Source organism: Episyrphus balteatus, chromosome 1 (assembly GCF_945859705.1).
Source record: "Episyrphus balteatus chromosome 1, idEpiBalt1.1, whole genome shotgun sequence".
NCBI classification, from domain to species: Eukaryota; Metazoa; Arthropoda; class Insecta; order Diptera; family Syrphidae; genus Episyrphus; species Episyrphus balteatus.
The window spans coordinates 52,687,618-52,707,853 of record NC_079134.1 but is presented as its reverse complement, the minus strand read 5'-3'; the positions used below and the strand labels follow the sequence as shown (position 1 = coordinate 52,707,853).

General features: G+C 29.7%; 1 protein-coding gene across 2 annotated transcripts in view; it reads right to left on the bottom strand.

Moving 5' to 3' along the window:
• The window catches only part of LOC129916657 (clavesin-2-like), a 48,081-nt gene extending 28,784 nt beyond the window's left edge, over positions 1–19,297 (bottom strand). Inside the window, exon 1 of one of the 2 annotated variants that reach the window (XM_055996756.1) lies at positions 18,926–19,297. In XM_055996756.1, the coding sequence (XP_055852731.1) occupies positions 18,926–18,947 (22 nt within the window). In that variant the 5' untranslated portion in view covers positions 18,948–19,297. Of the gene's footprint in view, positions 1–8,664; positions 9,227–18,925 lie in introns of those variants that run through there. The other variant, XM_055996763.1, reaches the window with a different exon arrangement.
• Positions 19,298–20,236: the final 939 nt, after the last annotated feature.

Genomic DNA, 20,236 nt, shown 5'->3' with positions numbered 1-20,236 from the left:
CTGTAGAGATAATAGCTGCAAGAAATTAAAGATCCTAACCTCGTGGAAGTAAAATTGTTAGTTGGGCTGTACTATTAAAAGTACCTACTGAACTTATTGAAATATGCTGGTTTTTGTATTGAATCTAGCAAGAGTAAGACTAAAACCTAGTTCATTTAGTGCATTCTGTTGTCATGTAAACACAACTTTTGTTACGACACTTGCTTTATAACAAAATTTCATTTCGTTTTGCAAAAAAAAAAAAAAATAATCCTTATCAAAACATAAAAGAAAGACTAAAATAAATAAAAATTAAATAATAAATAAATAATTTTTTTCTGGTCCCAAGTCCGGCATTTGTACAATGAGCAGTTTTGTTAGTTGATCACTATGGCGTATACGTAATTTTTTTTTTAAATTAATCTGTTTTTTTTTTTGTATTGCAGTTAAAGTGTTAAGAAAATGAAGGTTTTAAATGTCGCTGTTTTACCAAAGAAAAAGGACTACCTACTTTTATTAAAGATGCATTTCAGTGGTTGCATACACTAATCATTTTTCAAAATTAAACTAAGCACCTTTCAAGAACAATTTTCTTAACGAAATCTCAGAAACTCGTATTTAAACTACACTTAGGAGCAAAATACACTCAGGTCCCTAAACACAACAAACATAGTTACACTTCGATGGGTCCCAGGACATCGTGATATACAGGGGAATGAAAGGGCAGATGAACTGGCCAAAACAGGATCAACACTCGATCCGTGCCAAACCGTTTCATGGGTGCTTATGCCAATGGAGGAAAAAAGCAGACTAAAGCAAAGCTTCTTGAACTCTTCAAACGACAGATGGTCAGCTCTTGAAACCTGTCGAGTTTCAAGAAATCTGTGGCCGATCCTTTCTAAGAACAAAACTGAAACCATACTTAAGCTAAGCAGGCCTCAGTTGTCCCTATTGATTGGTATCCTAACATGTCACAACTCAATGGGAACCCACATGAGTAGAATGGGTATTGTCTCATCAGACTTATGTAGAGGGTGTCAAGACGAAGAGGCAGAGGAGGGCTCATACCACTTCCTTTGTGAATGCCCCAGTTTAGCAAAAATGAGGGAAAACAACTCTAGGAGATTACTTCTTCGATGAGTAAGATGACGTCTCGTCCTAGCCACTGAGAAACATAGTGAAATTTTTCCAAATTTCAGTATGGTTCAGGGAGGCACCTAACACAAATTCCAACACCTTCTTCTTCCTTTTTCTCGGCGCTGTTATGATCTCGATGTCGAGGGGATCATAACCTTCCCACGTTACTGCTTCACACTAGTGATCCGCCTGTGGGGTTCGCCGGGTTGACCTCAGAAATCGGCGGCAAGCCTCCCGGTTTTGTATAGTTCTGTTTCTGAGGCCAACTGAATGCTGGTGTTTTTGCATTTGCTTGGACCAGGAGTTTTTAGGCCTACCTATCACTAAATTGCACTTCATTTTTTTTTAATATTAAATTTTCCACATACTCGCTGTTTCAATTTCAGTCTATTTTTCCTTACGACAATGAATTGCAAATCGATTGATGGCAGACATGGTTTTTTTTATATATAAAAAAATCAAAAACCACTGTTCTTTGGAATTCCTTATTGCAAAAGTACACGTGGTATTATTATTTTAACATGTTACGTGTGTAATTATATGTGTTTGGCAGGGTTATTTTTTTCGAATTTGTAGAATCTTTTGGTTTTTCTACAAAGAATTTCATAGCCTTTAATGATAGGTGTGTACTGTGAAATGAATCTGTTCCTTTCAGAAAAAAAACAGAAAAGATACAAAAATTACAGGTTTGTGTGTTTCATGAGGGACATCCATCAGTTTTTTTTAAATCTGCTCCCACTTCCTATAAAAAAGTATATTTAAAAAAATATTATAATTAATAGATATGACCTTCGGGATATTAATTAATCTATTCAAAAAGCTAGCTTAAGTACCTATACTTCATTTTTTAGATAAAAGTCAAATCAAATCATTATTGTCAACAAATAATAAAAGAAAAAAACAACAAACAAATTAAATTACAATTACTTTAAGAATGCTTGAGTTTATCTAAGTCTTTAATATTTATATTCATAGCTACTACTATTAAGCCGATCATATAAAGTATTTGGTAAACTAAAACAAAATTAATATAATAAACAACCAGTCATAACTTTCTTTTTGAACTGCACTGTGCAACAAATATGGAAAAAGTTAAGTTGGGACGTCGACGGACGTGCTTCTAACCTTACTCAAAACCTATAGCAATTAAATTTTATAGTTTATTGTACTTTGAACTATGTATGTATGTATGTATATGTATAGTTATAATTATTGTTAGACATGAGTCAAGTTGAGAGTATGTATGTAGTTACTTGAAGTGTTCTAGATTAATTAGTAGAAAGTCACTCAGGGAAAATAGCTTTGAATAGAAAATATTACTAGTGCTTGATTGTACTAGCGAAAAAAATGTATTGCTTCATTTATTAAAAAAATACCGATGTTATTTGAACAAAACATATTTTCTTCACAAACAGTTTATTTAAAAAAAATCGAAAACGTATTAATTTAATGTCGTTTTCGATTGGTCGTCCAGAAGCGTCCGGAAGCATTCAGAAGCCTTCTGATACCGTTTTTGTTGGCATGAAAATGACAGCCAGAACGCTTCTCAGAAGAGAATCTCTTCTCGATTTCAAAACAAAATCAAATCAAGAAGCACTAATACATTTACATTTACATGTCAAAGAAACACTCAATCATTGTTTTTTTCTGTTTTAAATTCAATTTTTTTTTGTTTTCCGCAATTAATTTGTTAATTTATTTTCAAACAAATAAATTATGCTTTTAAAATATTTTCAAAAACGAATTCCCCTTAATTGGTTAAAAATTAGGTACAATTTTCTTTAAATATTAAAAATTTTTCAAGTTTGACATTTTAAATTTCAAAGAAAAACAAACACAAACAAAAAAAAAAACAGAATTAAGTGGAAGCGATTCAAACTGTTTTATTGGTTTTCAGAATGAGTGAATCCTTGAGTGATTCCAATCGAAAACGACATAAGTCGACACAAGTAGGAGACATTAGGGGCGGAATTCATAGTAGTCACTCAAGTTGAGAAATATCTTAAGCATTCGCTCAAGCGAATCCTTATTCATAGTCATCATTAGAGTCGAAATTTTTCTCAAGTGAACGTATGAGTAGACTTTTTTTTATTGAGGAAACGCTTTAGATTTTTTTTAATGTCGTTTTCGATTGGTTTCACTCAAAAATTCACTCATTCTGAAATCGAATGGAACAGGCCAAGTCGCTTCCACTCAATTCTGTTTTTTTATTTTGTGTTTGTGAAATTTCAAATGTCAAATATTGAAATTATTTTTTTTTTTCAAACGAAAAAAAAATTCGCGATGGCAAATTATTAAAAAAATGTTTTTTTGATGACAGTTAATTCAAATCAGTCAAATTTTCGAGTTTAAGAAAAAATTTTCCTCAAGACAAGATTTTTCTTTACTCAAGTGACAGCCCTATTTTTGATTCCTTTGAGCAATTGCTTGAAATATTTCTCAACTTACTGGAGTTTTGAAAAATCTTAATGCCTGATTCACAATATTGCGAGACGATGAGACGAATGCGTTGCGAGAGTAAAATAGATATCTAGTTTTCGATGTTTGTCCAAATAATTTATTTCATTTTACACATATTCTTCTATTTCCAGTCAAAAATAGACAATTTCCAAAAAAAATCTTAACATTACCAAATGGCTTACGATTTAAATGACCAAGAAAAAATCTCGTCTCTCTCTCGTCTCGTCGTCTCGCAATATTGTAAATCAGACATAACTCGGGTAACGACTATGAATTCCGCTCTAAAACGTCCAATATTGGTTTTTGTTTATTGGTTTGCTGTTAAAAGTGAATTCTGACATATTTGCGGTAAAATGTACTAGTTATGCAGCTCAAGTTGTCATATAGTTTAAAGAATGAATGATCCAAAGTGTGATCTGATAGCCCCGCAGTTCCATTCCAGGTTTTTATTTTAGGTTGTTTTCTTCATTTTTTATGGAAATCCCCCAATATTTTTAATAGTGAACTTAATTAGAATACAATTTTATCTTGGTTTTGACAAGAACGTTCTATTTTTTATACCTTCTACTATATACAAATATGTGTAGATACTGCTACTACATTTACAATGTGTGACATTCATAATTATGTCATTCGAAACTGATGTACAAGTTCATTTCAATGAGACATAGGTTTACGTTCTCAGAAAGCTATCATTTAATTCTACATACGCACGTATACATTTAAATTTTAAAGGTGGTGCTTTCTAGAAAAACTGATATTTAAAACCAAGATTAATGTCAAATTTTGTAAATGAGTATGTGAGATTGAAAAAAAAAATAACGTAAGTACCTACACATTCAAAGTTAAAATGGGAAAGTAATTTCATTTTTGTGTCATCTAATTTATATTTTAATATTTTTGATAAATTTGTTGTCATAATAATAATGAATCAGAGTGAATTACATTTTATAATGTATGTAAATAAAAAATAGAAAAGAACAATTTCGCAAAGATTAGAAAGGGAAGATTCTTAAGCAAAAGAAATTCGGGTTGAGATACTTGTGATAGGCAAAAAACAAACATCAAACTAATACTATGATCCATCGAAATGTTCTTTGTTTTGCTTAGAAAACCTATTAAATGATGTTGATGTTGTTTTCTTGAGACGTCTCATAATTTCAAATGTGAAGACACGATATCCACGACTTTTCATTCAAAAATCTACAATAAAGTTACCGAAGCAAACTGAATCGGTTTTCTAGGTTCACACCCGTTACAGCTATTCTTAAGAGTTAACGACGTTGAAAGACAGGTGAAGAATATTTCATTTTAAAAATATATGAACAACTAAATACATTAGGTGTTGCAGCTATTAAATACCTTAGAATAGTGGATACTCAAACTAGGAACAAAAAATGACGTAATTGTGTCACACCCGTTACAATGGAAATACCCTTAAGAATAACTTAACTATATGATTTTGCGTTATTTCTTATTTTAATAGTTACATGACTAACAAATATCTTAATGATTCTCAGCGTTATTGTAAAACTACTTGTATCTACCAAAAATTAGGTCTAAAAAATTGACTTCATAAAATTGCTTTTTATTAAAAAATGTATAATTAACCTGATGTTACCTTTAGCCTTGATGTCTGTATGTAAGCCCAGACATTGAGTAATTGCTTTCATTAAATTTTTGTTTTTTTTTTATATTAAAGATATTTAAGTCAAACCAAAACGCTTGTAGATATATTTTCTTTCAACATTATTGTTATTATTTTGTTATTTCTCTAACTGAACAAAATGTTATACATAGATTTAAGAAATTGTACATATTAGGTATGAAGCAATTTCAATTTGAAATTATTTTGTCAGATGGAATTGACTTCCTCAGGCAATTAACTAATCTACCGATACAATTTTAATTACATGGGCACTTAATAAATTACCAATTGTAGATATAGAAATACTTACTTGTATGTATGTTATGCAAGAAAAATGCTTGAGATGTGTTGTAAAAAAATTTAAATAGACACGCAAAATGAAAATTCATATCATGACGTACTCATATTATGTAAATAAATTCATCAAAATATTAAAATTTCTGAACAAAAGACTATATTCGTTTTTTATTTTTCAGAGCAAATATGATAAATTAAGATAATGAAGCATCAAGATAAAAAAAAATATTCCAAAATACAACAAAAAAAACGCAAACAATTTCTTGGGGTATAAGGTGATCCTAAAACACTTGTTCGAAGTAATTTTAAGATTTTCTCAATCTTGTTCTGAAACAGATAGTGAGGAATGTTTTGGTAAGGATGGCACAATCAATCCTACACTTCCCTACTACCTACTTGGTTATATGGACAACATCAACATTACTTGCCAATCTCAAAGACCTGTTTCAGATTCTTTGAAAGAAAAAATGCTGTCGATTTGAGCGGAACAACAAATGGGTTCATTACTATTTACTGAGAAAACACTCGTGAGTAAAGGACGCTCAAGTTTAACATGTTTGAAAATTAAAAGCGTATTCTTGACATTGCCAAGGATTTCGGTTGTTCCTAAAAAAAGGATTCATAACACTATTAAGCATGTGAAGCAGCAAAAGAAATTTGGAAACTCCATAAGAAAAACCAATAAAAGCTTTGGATAGAAGAAAATGGTAGTCGTGAATAAAAAAATAAATTCAAAACGTCTAGGGCCATTTAACAACACATCGAAGACGAATATAACGGTTGCATCAAGCATTCGCTTAGCAGAAGCAGTGCTCACTGGCTGCCGCTGCGTTACCAGAAAAAAGCCGCTTGTGTGTGGACAGTCCCGACATTAAGACCCTGTCCCGATTTATAAAATGTCCCGGTTTTGTCCCGACATTCCGTTTCTTAATGTTTTAAAGACATTTTGTTATGTGTTGAAATTAATAAGCACGACAACTCTTGTAAGAGTTCAGAAAATTTAAATCTGTAAATGCCAAAAACGTAGGTTTTCTAAAATTTCACTATTTAACATTTAAGGCTTAAAGTCAAACATAAAATAAAATGACTTAAAGCCTGCATTAAAATTAAATTGTTTTAGATACAAGAAAAAAACTTTTAGGTCGAATTCATTCATTCTCCAAAATTATAAAACTGAAAACATAAATTAGGGCAGTTTTTAAGCGGGTATCTATCTACGATAAATAATGTGAATTTATTTTATGGATGAAGATTTTATTATTTTCAAATGAAGATAAAAAAAAATGGAATTTTAACCAACTCATAGATCTCCACAAAGATTTAAAAGTAGACAAGTCGTGCATGAAAAGCTTAACTCCGTAATTCTTTTTTTTTTTAATTTTTTTATTTTCAATTTCATGTATTTTTTTGTTGTCCCGATTTGTTCCGACTTTTGAGACCTGTTGTCCCGAAATTAATCTGGCAGCCCTTGTGTCACCAAGAACTGAAGAAACGCATTAAGGATTTGCAAAAGAACATCTGAAAATATGTTACAATTCTGGTCAAATGTACTGTATAAAGAAGAATCTAAGTTCAACCGGCAAAGTCGACTTCGTCAAAAAAATTAAGACTTCTTGCCTATAAATATACAACACGGTGCCAGTAACATATATAGTTTGCGCAGGAAGAGTAGGTATTTGGCAGGATTGACCAACAAAAAACAGCATGGAAACTCATGCATTTGAAAATATGCTTTTAACTTGGCAATCTGTCGAAGATAATAATCTCAAACACACTGCCATTGCAGACTTGGTTGAGAGAGAGAGTCCGGACCCAATTTTATTGAGAAGCTGTGAAATGATGTTGACACCGCCATAAAACAAACAAAAATTGATAATTTGGACGACTTATAAATCGCAGTTCAGAAGACAATCCCCAAAATTCGCTGCCAAAATCTTGTGGACAGTTTGACAAGAAAACTTAAGGCAGTTTTGAAAAATAAAGGGTACCTTTAACAAGTAATGGGGTCGAATCACCGCATACGGTTATGATCATACGTTATCGTTTTGACTATTGATGTCTCTAATTAGACAGTAGACAAAAACTATAGACATATAGGTACGTATATGGGCAATACGTTAAGGTTACGATTGTTGTCGACCCTTGAATTCAAAAACAGTTTGGGTGTTGTTTTCCTTAATTTTTTCCCCATAAATAACTTATGGTGTTCAATTCATTTAGCAATCTTTGAATGTTTCTTTATTATTTTGTATTTTAGACCTAATTTGTTATTTGTTGTAAATTATAATATTCTTAAGTTTAAAATTTAAATGTATGCAAGAATAATTTAAACTCTTTTTCAAAAAAAAATTTAATAAAAGTACTATTTACTCTCCCACCACTCTACAAGCAAAGCATTCAGATTTCAGAAATAAATAAAAAACGAAACAGCTTTCGAAACTTCACAAAAATTTTTTGTTTACACAAATAAACCGAAGACATAGTTTTTAACTTCTGGATAATTGCAATGCTGGTTTAGAGTTTGAATTTTTTTTTCGAAAACACTACCTATCAATATGATTCCTCAATAGATAGAAACTTTCTAATATCTGCAAAATTTGATCTAAGTTCTTTCACTAATAGCCTAGTTTCGACTTTAACCAAGGAGATAATTTCTAATACAAATTTAAGATTTTGAAATAAGATAATCTCCACATCATTTGTAGGAAATGAGCTGAAAACCAAAATTTTATTGTGAATAGGTCACTTCATTTTTACCTCTATTCTTATTTCAACCAAATGAGCAAAATTCATTCTATTTCAAATTTTAAATTAGTATGAGAAATTATCTCATTTTTGCCCTAATCGAAACGGGCTATAATATAAGAGAGGCAAGACTGTTATTTTCTTTTTTTTTTTGTTAGTCATTATAAATAAACAACGATTTCCGAAATACGAGTAGGTAATGTGTTTAATCTGTTTCTGTTGGAGCTATCACAATAGTAACCAAACAACATAAACAATTATGTTATTTTGGGTTTTACGATGTGTTTTAAAATAATTCCTAAATTTAGTGAAAAGCAATCAAAACATAATATTCCAAACGATACTTTTATTCACATGCACATGGATTGTTTAAGAAAAAACACGTTTCAAAACGTTACCTTTATGTTAATATTATATTCTCGTGTTGATAGATGTTTTATAGAAGATCTCCCAAAAAACAATTTGAAAGCACACTTTTTTTTTCTAAACAATATCACTTTTTGTCAGAATTATTGTTAACTCTAGTACCATATGTTTGACTATTTCACAAATTCTCAAAACCTTTTGAAAACCGATTAGAATATTTACTATATGTTATCGATTTTTATTTGTTTAATATTCGATTTTTAATTCACGGACAAAATAGAAATTATTGTCTAGTCTAGCTTAATGTATGTTTTTCTTTCGATAAATCGTGTTTTTATTTTTTTGTTTAACCGCACAGAGCACAAAAGAGCTCATAGTCGTTGCCAGATATCGAGTCTGAGGATGACTAATAGCTAATGACGGTTTGAATCAGCGAAACAGAACTCAAAAACCAGTTGGGTTTTTGTTTGCCACACACATCAACCGAGCCGAACACTGTGCACCGCATAGCTTTGTTCCCCCAAAGTAAATTTTGTATCCGACGATATTAATGAACATAAAATAAGCTATAAGCTTCAGGCAGTAAAAGACTGCCAGGTAACAATAAGTACCTGTATATTATATACATTTATAACTTTTCAACCTTAAGAGAGAATATGTATGAAGAAGAATATCAAATTGTGGTGTGGCCAAAAGATACTCTCTAGTCACTCACGCTCTTGGTTAAGTCATTCAAGTATTGAGATTGGCACTGGTTTAGTGCAGCTCAGCTTTGGTTTTAGAGATGCCAAAGCAGTTGTTTTGCAATTTTAATTCGGGTTTTAAAAAAAAAAAAACAAAAAGGTATTAAAATATTTGAGTAAAAAATCGGTGCTCTAAAATGTTTAGTAGTTGTATTTTCAAAAAAAATTTCTTTCTACTTTTGGCTATAAGAAATAGAAATGATCACATTCTAAACATCTCGATCTTGATTTTAAACTCTTAATTTTTCTCATTTTTTTCTTTTGTTACGGAACCTTGAATAACACTGCTTTTAAATGCATTCAAAAATTTTAGCTCAGCTGCATCAGTTTCAAAGCAAATATTACTTTTTTGCCCAACTAAGTACTAAACAATTTTACATGACTCAAATTCAATGAACCGCAGTGTAAAAAAAATGCACTTCGATGTTTCGGCAAGTTACCTTAAAAGAGAATTGAGCCGCTTTTCAAAATGGTATAACATTGTTGAGAATATTCCATAAATAACTGAGATAATTTTTCTTGAGAAATCCGACTTTTTTATTAGGTAATTTTTCCATATTATTTAAATTTTGTACCCTTTCAGAACCTTTCAGAATACAAAAACTATTTTTTCATAAACAATTTGTTTGGAAAAAAAGTTTTAAAATAAAGTTGGTATGCCATTTTGTAGAAATCACTGATGAACACTTTAAAAAAATTAAATGTCCCGTTTTCGAAAATTATTTTTTTCCAAATTTTATTTTTGGCTTATATTAAAATTATCATTTATATAATACAAAAAGTTTCGTTGAAATAGAATAGAGCAAATCGGATTAAAAAAAAAACGGTTCTATGGCAGGTACAGCTAATAATGATTTTCAAAATAAATTTTTTTTATTGAAAGATAGACCTTCTTTTAAAACTTACATTTGAATTTTTTTAACAAAATCGTTGGAGATATTTTAATTTTACTAAAATCGGTATATGACAAGTACCGCTATTTTTGGTCCAAAAAAATTAATTCCAAAAATCCCTCTGGGAGACAGACAGACGGACTTCCGGGACTCACTTTTGTGGTATTCTCTATCATCGTAATGTCATGGAAAATCGTATCTCAACTTTTTTTTTTGTACGAATACATAACTTGATATATAGTATCGCAGGTAAAAAAGAACACAACCGACACAGATATTCAAAACAGCTATACGGCAACTTTATTATCAGTTGACACTCTTTATCTCATGGCATTTGGCCCTGATTGCGGTTTCATTTTGTCTATTTATTTTATCTATGTATATAATCTAAGAGAGATATGAAAAAATAAGGGAAATTTTAGATATTCACAGCTGTTTACGACGACTAAAGTTAACAGAAGTAAACACTAAAAGTAAAGTAATTATTATTATATTTCTGATGATGACTTTAAACTGATCTCTAAGAGAGTTTTTCTATTTGAAGAGTTTTAAGTGGAGATTTAAAAAGCTTTTTGTTCCATGATCAATCTTGGATGTGTATAATGAGAGCAACATCGGAAGTCAAAGCACGTTTATCATCTAATAATAGCAAGCAAAGTAATGTAAGATTTATTTTTTTTTTCTGTTAAAATAAAATATTGCTATTCATCATCAAAATATTAATCATTTAATTAATTAATTGCATCAAACACAATGTCACTTGAAAAATTGACAGAATTGATTCAGACGCCACTCGGGCGTATGCGTAACATTTTTAATTTTTTTTTTTAGAATTATTTTTCTTTTTATGGACGGCATCATTTCATTGATAAATAATAATTCAATAAGTGAGGAGCGTTTTTTATTGAACGAAATAAAAATGCACAATGAGTACAACATCACAATGAGTCATGAGTATGAAAGAATTTGTACTAAAAAGGCAAAATTGAAATTAAAAGTAGTCCGGAAGATACCTTATCGGATCAGTAGAAAATTTTTACATTAGCTTATAATAAAATTAATGGAACATTAATAGAGAAAAAATCAAAGAGCAATGTTCTTCCCAAAGGTAAAGCAAATGAATGAAAAGACAAAAACTTAGGAAGATAATTCCAATGGTATCTAAGAAAAAATATTTATCTTGAAACCTTTTAAATCAGAAAATATGATTTTAGTTCTTTTGTATTATCAACTGCTTGCTTGAATATTTCGTATTAATTTTCATTTAAAAGAATTGCTATTTAATTGCTTTAAGGCCCTTACAAGTAGAAACCATAGGCTTCGAGCGCCCCCTTCATAGTAAAGGATTAATTCAGGGTCTATCCCATACTGTACCTATACTCATACGACTCTGAATTAAAAAAAATAATAATAGGGGAAAGGTTAATGTTTCATAATTCGTTCAGCCACATAAAAACAAAGGTTTTTCTTAGACAAAAAATAGTTTTGGTTAGCTTTTAGTTTGTCAAAAACGACAAAACATTTCGATATCTGGATTGCTGTTTTTGTCTAAAAATTAATGAGATCATTGAAATTTAAAAACAAAGTTAGTTTATCACCTAAACAAAATTAATTCGAAACTCGTTTTTGCAATTTTTTTATTTCAAAAATTTGAGTTTTAAAACAATTTTTTTTCAAAAAATGTACCTCAAAACAGCTTTATAAAAAAAATTCTAAAAATTTGTTATTGACTTTAAAGTCTATAGATTAAAATGTGCCGCTGTTGCCGTTTTGATTTTTTAAATTTAATTGAAGATTTTTGTGAACAAAAAAAAATGTTTAAATTTTTTAATGCCAAAAGATTGTCTAGGCAATTAAAGGAAAACAATTATGGGAACGTAGGACAATATTCCGTCGTTTAGGCGATCAATGTAAATTTCTCACAAATTGACTTCAAACACAAAAAAAAAAATATTTCAACACAACGGCAACACCTAGAATATTTTAATATACATTTTAAAAAGCTAAAAGCTTATTCATTTTTGTAAAATTATAATTAAGTAAATCGAGGAAAGGGTTTTTCAAAAAATGGTTATTAAACACAGATTTTTGAAAAAAAAAATTATTGAAACAATTCTAACATGATCTTTTAAAACTTTTTCGTAACATAAAATGCATTTATTTTTCAAATTTAGTATAGGCCACATTTATTATTATTTGAAATTATAAAAAAAATGTCAATATGTATTACAATTTATGAAAAAAATTAAAAAGTATTTCATTTTCGAAGAACTTTTTTAATAGAAGTTTTGAAAAAAAAAATTAACTAATTTTTTTTAAGTTCAACATTTAAATATAAAGTTATTTTTTTTCATTCAATAGCCCTTATTGTTGAAACTAAAATAGCAAAAGTTTAATATTCTTATTTGCCAAAGTCTTTGATTAAATCAATTATTTCAATGCAAAAATTCAGTTTTTATCGAAAAATCCAATGAAATTGGAGTAATTTTTAATTTTTTTTCAAAAGTATGATATATATTCCCTTTTCTTCTTCGAAATTTAACTTATCATTTCAATGTCCAATGTTCAATTTTTTAAAATAAATTCATATTTTATTCCGATAAAGTTTGAAAAAAGTCATTTAAATTTTTTTAATAACATTTTTTTTTTGATTCTGAGTTTAAGGACCATTTTTTCAAAAACTATTCATAAAATTTTGAGGATTTAAATTTTATAGATAGGAATGAGCTTTTGGCTTTTTTAAAATGTGTATTTTAATATTGTAGGTGTTGCCGTTGTGTTCAAAATATTTTTTTTGTGTTTGAAGTCAGTTTGTGAGAAAATTGCATTTATCGCTTAAACGATGGAAGATTGTCTTTAACTTCCTTAAATTACCTAGAGAATCTTTTGGTATAATTTATTTTATGAAATTTAGGCAAACAAAATGATTTTGTTAAAAAAAAATTTAATTTTAATTAAAAAAAAAAAAAAAACAATACGTAAACATCGGCAATTTTTAACCTATAGACTTTAAAGTATTTTTAATTACCGACGTTTGAAAAAAAGATCATCAAAATCAGAGCTGTTCGGCCGGGTTCGCTAATAATTTGCTTTAGTTGCTCCACTTATAGCACGTTATTGTAAGTGTAACGGTTGATTTTTAATAAGTTTTTTTTGTCAAGCTAATTCTAATTTTTAGAATATTGCTCCTTTCGGCTAAACAGAGGTGAATATATTATTATTTTATTAAAATGATTTCAAAAATTGGTTAGGCAACATAGAACGCTTTCGAATCTTTAAAATTCTTTTACATTTAGTAGTATAGAATCAAAAGAAAAAAGAATAACTTTATATTGTTGTATAAATGTGGAAAAAGTTGTGTTTTTCGATGTTAGCCGACGACATGTGAACCAATATATACATCTACAATTTTTTCTAATAGGTATAGGTATAGTTTTAGCAACCATTCGCATAAGCCCACGAGTGACCTAGTTTTAAATTTTAAACATGATTAACGTGTCATTAACAAACACATTTTACTACACCCACCGACTTTTTCCTCCATCAATGTTCCGTGTATTTATATCAACTTGCTTTATTTGTGTCATAGTTGTTTGGGCGCAGTTGCATCTTGCAAATAAGTTGGAATAGTTTTTTTTGCACTCCACATAGCGCTAACAGAGTGTTAATTTTTTCTTTATCTTGTAGTACCTATAGTATAGGATATAGCGGAAAGGTGTTCATGATCTCCAAGTATTCATAAAAAACGGCTTGAATAATTCAAAAATATTTTGCAGTCGCCTTTGAAAGTGAAGTATCGAAATAATTTGAATTTCTTTTTCCTGTACTAAAACTAAAGTTTTCAGATTAATAACTTTGAACTCATACATCGCATGACTTTCAAAAATATACCAAATTATTGGAAATTGAATGGTCTATAACTTTTACTGTTTCAAAAATTATGTACCTAGCTATAACCGGGAATAATATAAAAATAAAAAAAAAAAAAAAATTAAAACAACACAACCCCAAAACTAGTGCCCCCTCAGAAAAATAATGTATCACACTCAAAAAGATAACTAAATTTCCAAGAACTTTGGTTTGATAACCATTCCTCTAGCACCAATAGGTTTGGAGATATAGATCGATTCGTGTTTTCCAAAATGACAGATTTCGCCAGAGCGGTGGCGATGGCGGGCGTCCCGAAAACCAGGAATTAAGCTTTTCTAATACCGCGCTTTCAGACTTAAAAAAATCAGCCTTCCTGTATTTCGTTCCACAAAATGCCTGTTTTTTTACTAACTTCCCTGTAGATGCTACAAACATGAAAACAAAATTTTAAATATTTTTCAGCTTCGTTTTGTACTTATTTTTAAAATATAATAGTCTATTGAATAGACCCTTTTGGAAGGAACAAATTCGTTCAAGACTTTTTACTGGCGATTATGATTCCTTGGCATACAAGAATACTCCAGCCAAAAGTGCTACTAAATCCGTTGGTGCATTTCTGAGAAAACGGCAACACTGGTCGGTTTTCAGTTTTTTTGATTTAACTCGAAAACCAAGCCTGACTTTGAAATGGTTCAAAGACACTTTTCATAGCCAATTAAATTTTCTGTCAGGTTAAGATGGTAAAAAAATTTTAAAAATTATTTTTGACTAAAATTCTAACCTAAAATCAAAGAAAAAAAAGTTAAAAAATTGACAATTTTATTTTTTTTTACTAAATCAAGGGGCATTTTGTGTATGTAGCCGGGACGTCCAAACTTTGTACTAATGAAATAAAGTAGAGGTAAAATCCTTTGATAATATGCAATTTTTAATTTTTTTTTGTCAAGAAACAACTTTAATGTACCTATTCAAAAATTAGCACTTTTTCTCAATTTTTGACTTTTTTAGTTAAAAGCAAGTTTTTAAAACTCGATAAAATCGTATTAATTGGTAACTTTTAGACTTTTAAAGTAAACATACTTCGAGGGATTGATTTAATATAAACTAAATATGACAAACAAAAAAATTTATTTGCATCCTTATGGCCTTTTGTGCAATTTTGTGTATGTGCATTTTTATAAATTCGGGTCGAATGGATGGACGGAGAGCCATTAGCTTTGGTCTATTGCATAGAAGAACATTTATTACCAACTCTTTTACTGTTTTCAATGGCCTGAAAACCAATTCTTGTAAAATCCGCGACCAACGAAAAGTTTCTCTTGAAAAACGAAAAAAATACTCTAATGAGTTTGAAACAAAATAGCTCAGGCAAATTAGTAAATCAAATTGCACTTTTCGCGGGACAAATTTTTTTCATGGAACGTGTTTAGGTGAATGTCCTTATCGTAAAAGTGAATTTTTTGGGATGATAAGATATCGGGAACAGCCGCCATCTTGGAAAAGAGGTCGGTGCCGTTTTTATTTTATAACTCCATTTTTACTCATTTAAACCAAAAATGTCCGAGGATAAACTTATTATCAATTAAATTATCTAAAAAATGATATACAAATGAATTCCGTGAGTTAGTGAAATTCAATTTTATAGTCGGTCAAAGTCCGGGTTCTTCTCGCAAGGTTAAGACAATATGACATTTTTTCAAATATCTGAAGAACTTTTGATTTGTTTGGGATTTTCTTAAAGAATGAATTATAGCACTTTTAATTATCTATAAAATGAACCCTTTATTGTTTTTGTAACCATCACATTGTAGAAGCAACCAAACGTCGAAGTCATGATATACGATTTTTAAACTGAACACATTTGGGATTTCAATAGTTCAAATAAACAATCAAAAATTAAACACAATAGTCTCGAAAACATAACGGCTTACACACCTCATATCTTTAGTTATACTTATCGTAATGCTGAAATTGAGGTGTTCATGTTTAGGAAAAATGACAGGGCATCAGTTCATATATTTAGAATTTTAAATAGTGTCACTTTAGCTTATTCACATTAATTGGAAAATTCACTTCATTTAAAACCTCGAACACCATATAAAGGTTAACATTTAAGATTTCAAACTTTGAATTCAATATTTAGACGAATATAGTTAAAAAACTGTTTACTTATATTTTGGTTATACCTCCACTTCAAAAATTTGCTCGGTCTAATAGAAGAAAACTTGTTATTTTCTCACTTTTGGATAGTAGAATGTGAACTTCGACGTTAGATGGCTTATACATTATGTTGGTTACAGTAACGATAAAGGGCTCATTTCATAGATAATTAAAAGTGCTATAATTCATTCTTTAAGAAAATCCCAAACAAATCAAAAGTTCTTCAGATATTTGAAAAAATGTCATATTGTCTTAACCTTGCGAGAAGAACCCGGACTTTGACCGACTATAAAATTGAATTTCACTAACTCACGGAATTCATTTGTATATCATTTTTTAGATAATTTAATTGATAATAAGTTTATCCTCGGACATTTTTGGTTTAAATGAGTAAAAATGGAGTTATAAAATAAAAACGGCACCGACCTCTTTTCCAAGATGGCGGCTGTTCCCGATATCTTATCATCCCAAAAAATTCACTTTTACGATAAGGACATTCACCTAAACACGTTCCATGAAAAAAATTTGTCCCGCGAAAAGTGCAATTTGATTTACTAATTTGCCTGAGCTATTTTGTTTCAAACTCATTAGAGTATTTTTTTCGTTTTTCAAGAGAAACTTTTCGTTGGTCGCGGATTTTACAAGAATTGGTTTTCAGGCCATTGAAAACAGTAAAAGAGTTGGTAATAAATGTTCTTCTATGCAATAGACCAAAGCTAATGGCTCTCCGTCCATCCATTCGACCCGAATTTATAAAAATGCACATACACAAAATTGCACAAAAGGCCATAAGGATGCAAATAAATTTTTTTGTTTGTCATATTTAGTTTATATTAAATCAATCCCTCGAAGTATGTTTACTTTAAAAGTCTAAAAGTTACCAATTAATACGATTTTATCGAGTTTTAAAAACTTGCTTTTAACTAAAAAAGTCAAAAATTGAGAAAAAGTGCTAATTTTTGAATAGGTACATTAAAGTTGTTTCTTGACAAAAAAAAATTAAAAATTGCATATTATCAAAGGATTTTACCTCTACTTTATTTCATTAGTACAAAGTTTGGACGTCCCGGCTACATACACAAAATGCCCCTTGATTTAGTAAAAAAAAAATAAAATTGTCAATTTTTTAACTTTTTTTTCTTTGATTTTAGGTTAGAATTTTAGTCAAAAATAATTTTTAAAATTTTTTAACCGTCTTCACCTGACAGAAAATTTAATTGGCTATGAAAAGTGTCTTTGAACCATTTCAAAGTCAGGCTTGGTTTTCGAGTTAAATCAAAAAAACTGAAAACCGACCAGTGTTGCCGTTTTCTCAGAAATGCACCAACGGATTTAGTAGCACTTTTGGCTGGAGTATTCTTGTATGCCAAGGAATCATAATCGCCAATAAAAAGTCTTGAACGAATTTGTTCTATTTTTGCTCTGGAGCTCGGGTCTATTAAATAGACTATAACAAAAACAAAAGAAAATAAATATAAACCGAACAAAAAACAAATACCTAACGGTCGGAATAGGTATTTTGACAAAATGAACATTTTTCTATCTGATGAGAATAAATCTATAACGGTTAAGGATAAAATAAGGAAGTTGACGGTTTTTTAATATATTATGGCGAATCTCATGATGGTTAATGTCAGTCATATAGTTGGTATTATGCTTCGAGGCTGCAGTTTTTGTAAAACAAGTGCTGATTTCTGAGGGAAAAAAGTATTTTGACAAACGTTTTTTTTTTTTCAATGTTGGTAAGCTAAGGTAATGCGTTTTACGTGTTTCAAGCACATATAAAACTGACAGACTTGTTAATAAGGCTACGATTTGTAAAAAAGTGGGCAAAATGGTGGAACTTAACAATGAAATTAGTGCATCATCTATTGCAAGTCATAATTTCGGTGTGACTTAAAAAAAAATCTATGGTGAACTGAATTTATCGCCGGAAACTAAAATATTACAGGCATATGTTGTAGATAATTTCACGACAAACAATTTTTATAATGACCTCTGATTACCTCCGATCAATAGGTCGCGGGATATTTTCGAAAAACTTTTCGTGACCTTTTGATTTTTCACATTTTCATTAAAAAGCCGTAATGAAGGTGTATACCAAATTTCAGCCCAGTAGGAATTTTTCCGCAGATAAAACCTACTGGACTATAGAGATATATTCCAAACATAAAAATTTAAATCTAGAATTGCAAAAAAACAACCAAATATTAAAGTGTCGTAAAAACTAAATCAAGTTTTGTTCTTAGGACTAACTAACAGATTAAGTTTGGCTAATCTAACAGATTTTCAGTTTTATAAAAAAAGGCTTTAGAACAATGTCGTAATTATTTTCCGCCACTACCCACCCAACACACACAAACATCCACCAACCACTAATCGTTTTATTTGTTGTTTTAAAAAACATTTTTTATCTTTTAGGTATCTATGCTCAAGTTTCTGTGCATTTGCTATTGTAATTTCAAAATAAAAACAAATAAGAATGCATACATGATTGAATGAGTTATTACCTCAGCATGTTAACTTTTCACAAATTCCAATACCTAACATTAATTCAAAACAATAACAAAATAAAAACAATTCACCTTTTAAAATTGACCTTTATTCATGCAATATTGATACCGTACCTTCTTCAAGAGGCGTTTCCATTGTTAATCACAAATAATTTGAAGTTTTGTTTTATAACGGCTAAAATAGTTAAATTTTATTGTGAGATGCTTTTAAATTTATCACAAACTAAACAGTATCACTTTATTGCAATATAAAATTGCGTTTCCACCAAACAAAAATTGTTTTTTTGCTTTCACAACAACTAAAAGTGAAATAATTACGTAAAATGTACATAGAACCAGGAAGAAAGCCTACGAACGTCAGTGCAATGCAAAGCAAATGGATCGATATAGTCTCTTTGAATAAGGTTAAGTGGACAACCAACTTAGATATATGCCTCTAGCCTGCACAGGTGTTTGAAGCATTTAATTTCTCATAAATTAATTCCTTCTCAAAATATTATGTTGTTGATAGAAACTTTAATGCACCATGTGCAGTAAACATTTTCGTATTCACATACAAAAATCGAATTTTAAATTTTGTCTTATTTAAAACATAGAACAAAAACGAGTACCTACAAAAAAAGTTTGAACCATTTTTAAACAATTTAAACTGAATGCCTGTTGCATACTGTCAGGCTATAAAAATGGTCATGAATTTGTAATGCCTACCTATGTTGAAGTGACACCTACTGGCAAACACAGAATATTCGGTTTCCTAAGACACGAACCCACAGTTTCGTTAAATCCATTTAAATGTTTCTTAAGCTGATTGCACAAGAGTGAAACAGATTTTATTTTAAGAAAATGAATTTGTTTGTGTTTTTAAACTAGGCCGTGTGCGAATTGGGTTAAAATGTTGGTTAAATTTTTTACCAAGATTAAATTTTGACGTCTGGTTAAAAAAGTGATCAAATTTATTTGTTTGCTGTGCGAATTGGGTTAAAATGTGTTAAATGGGACGTTTTTTTGCACTATTTTGATAAAAATTCCTTCAAGATAAAACAAAATTTCCCTCAAAAAGTATGTAGTATGAAAATGTAAGAAATTATCAATTTCAGATACTTTTTTTTTATTTGTATCTATAATTTCCAAATTCATTGCGATCAAAAAGAAATGTTTAATTCAGTCTTCGAACACTAATTCATAGTTCACCAGCTGCCCAGCTGCCAACAAACAAGAAATATAAAAATAAAAAACAAACATACATACATTTTCAATTTTTCAAGATAAATAATAATTTGAGGAAGTACTTTGTATTAATAGTTTTACATTTCTTTAAATATCAACGCATCAAAACAAAAATAATTTCAAATCTATCTTGATCTTACTATCTTGAGAAACGTAAAATTTTAACCACTAGTGTCAAATTTTACCCTGCTCCGCAGC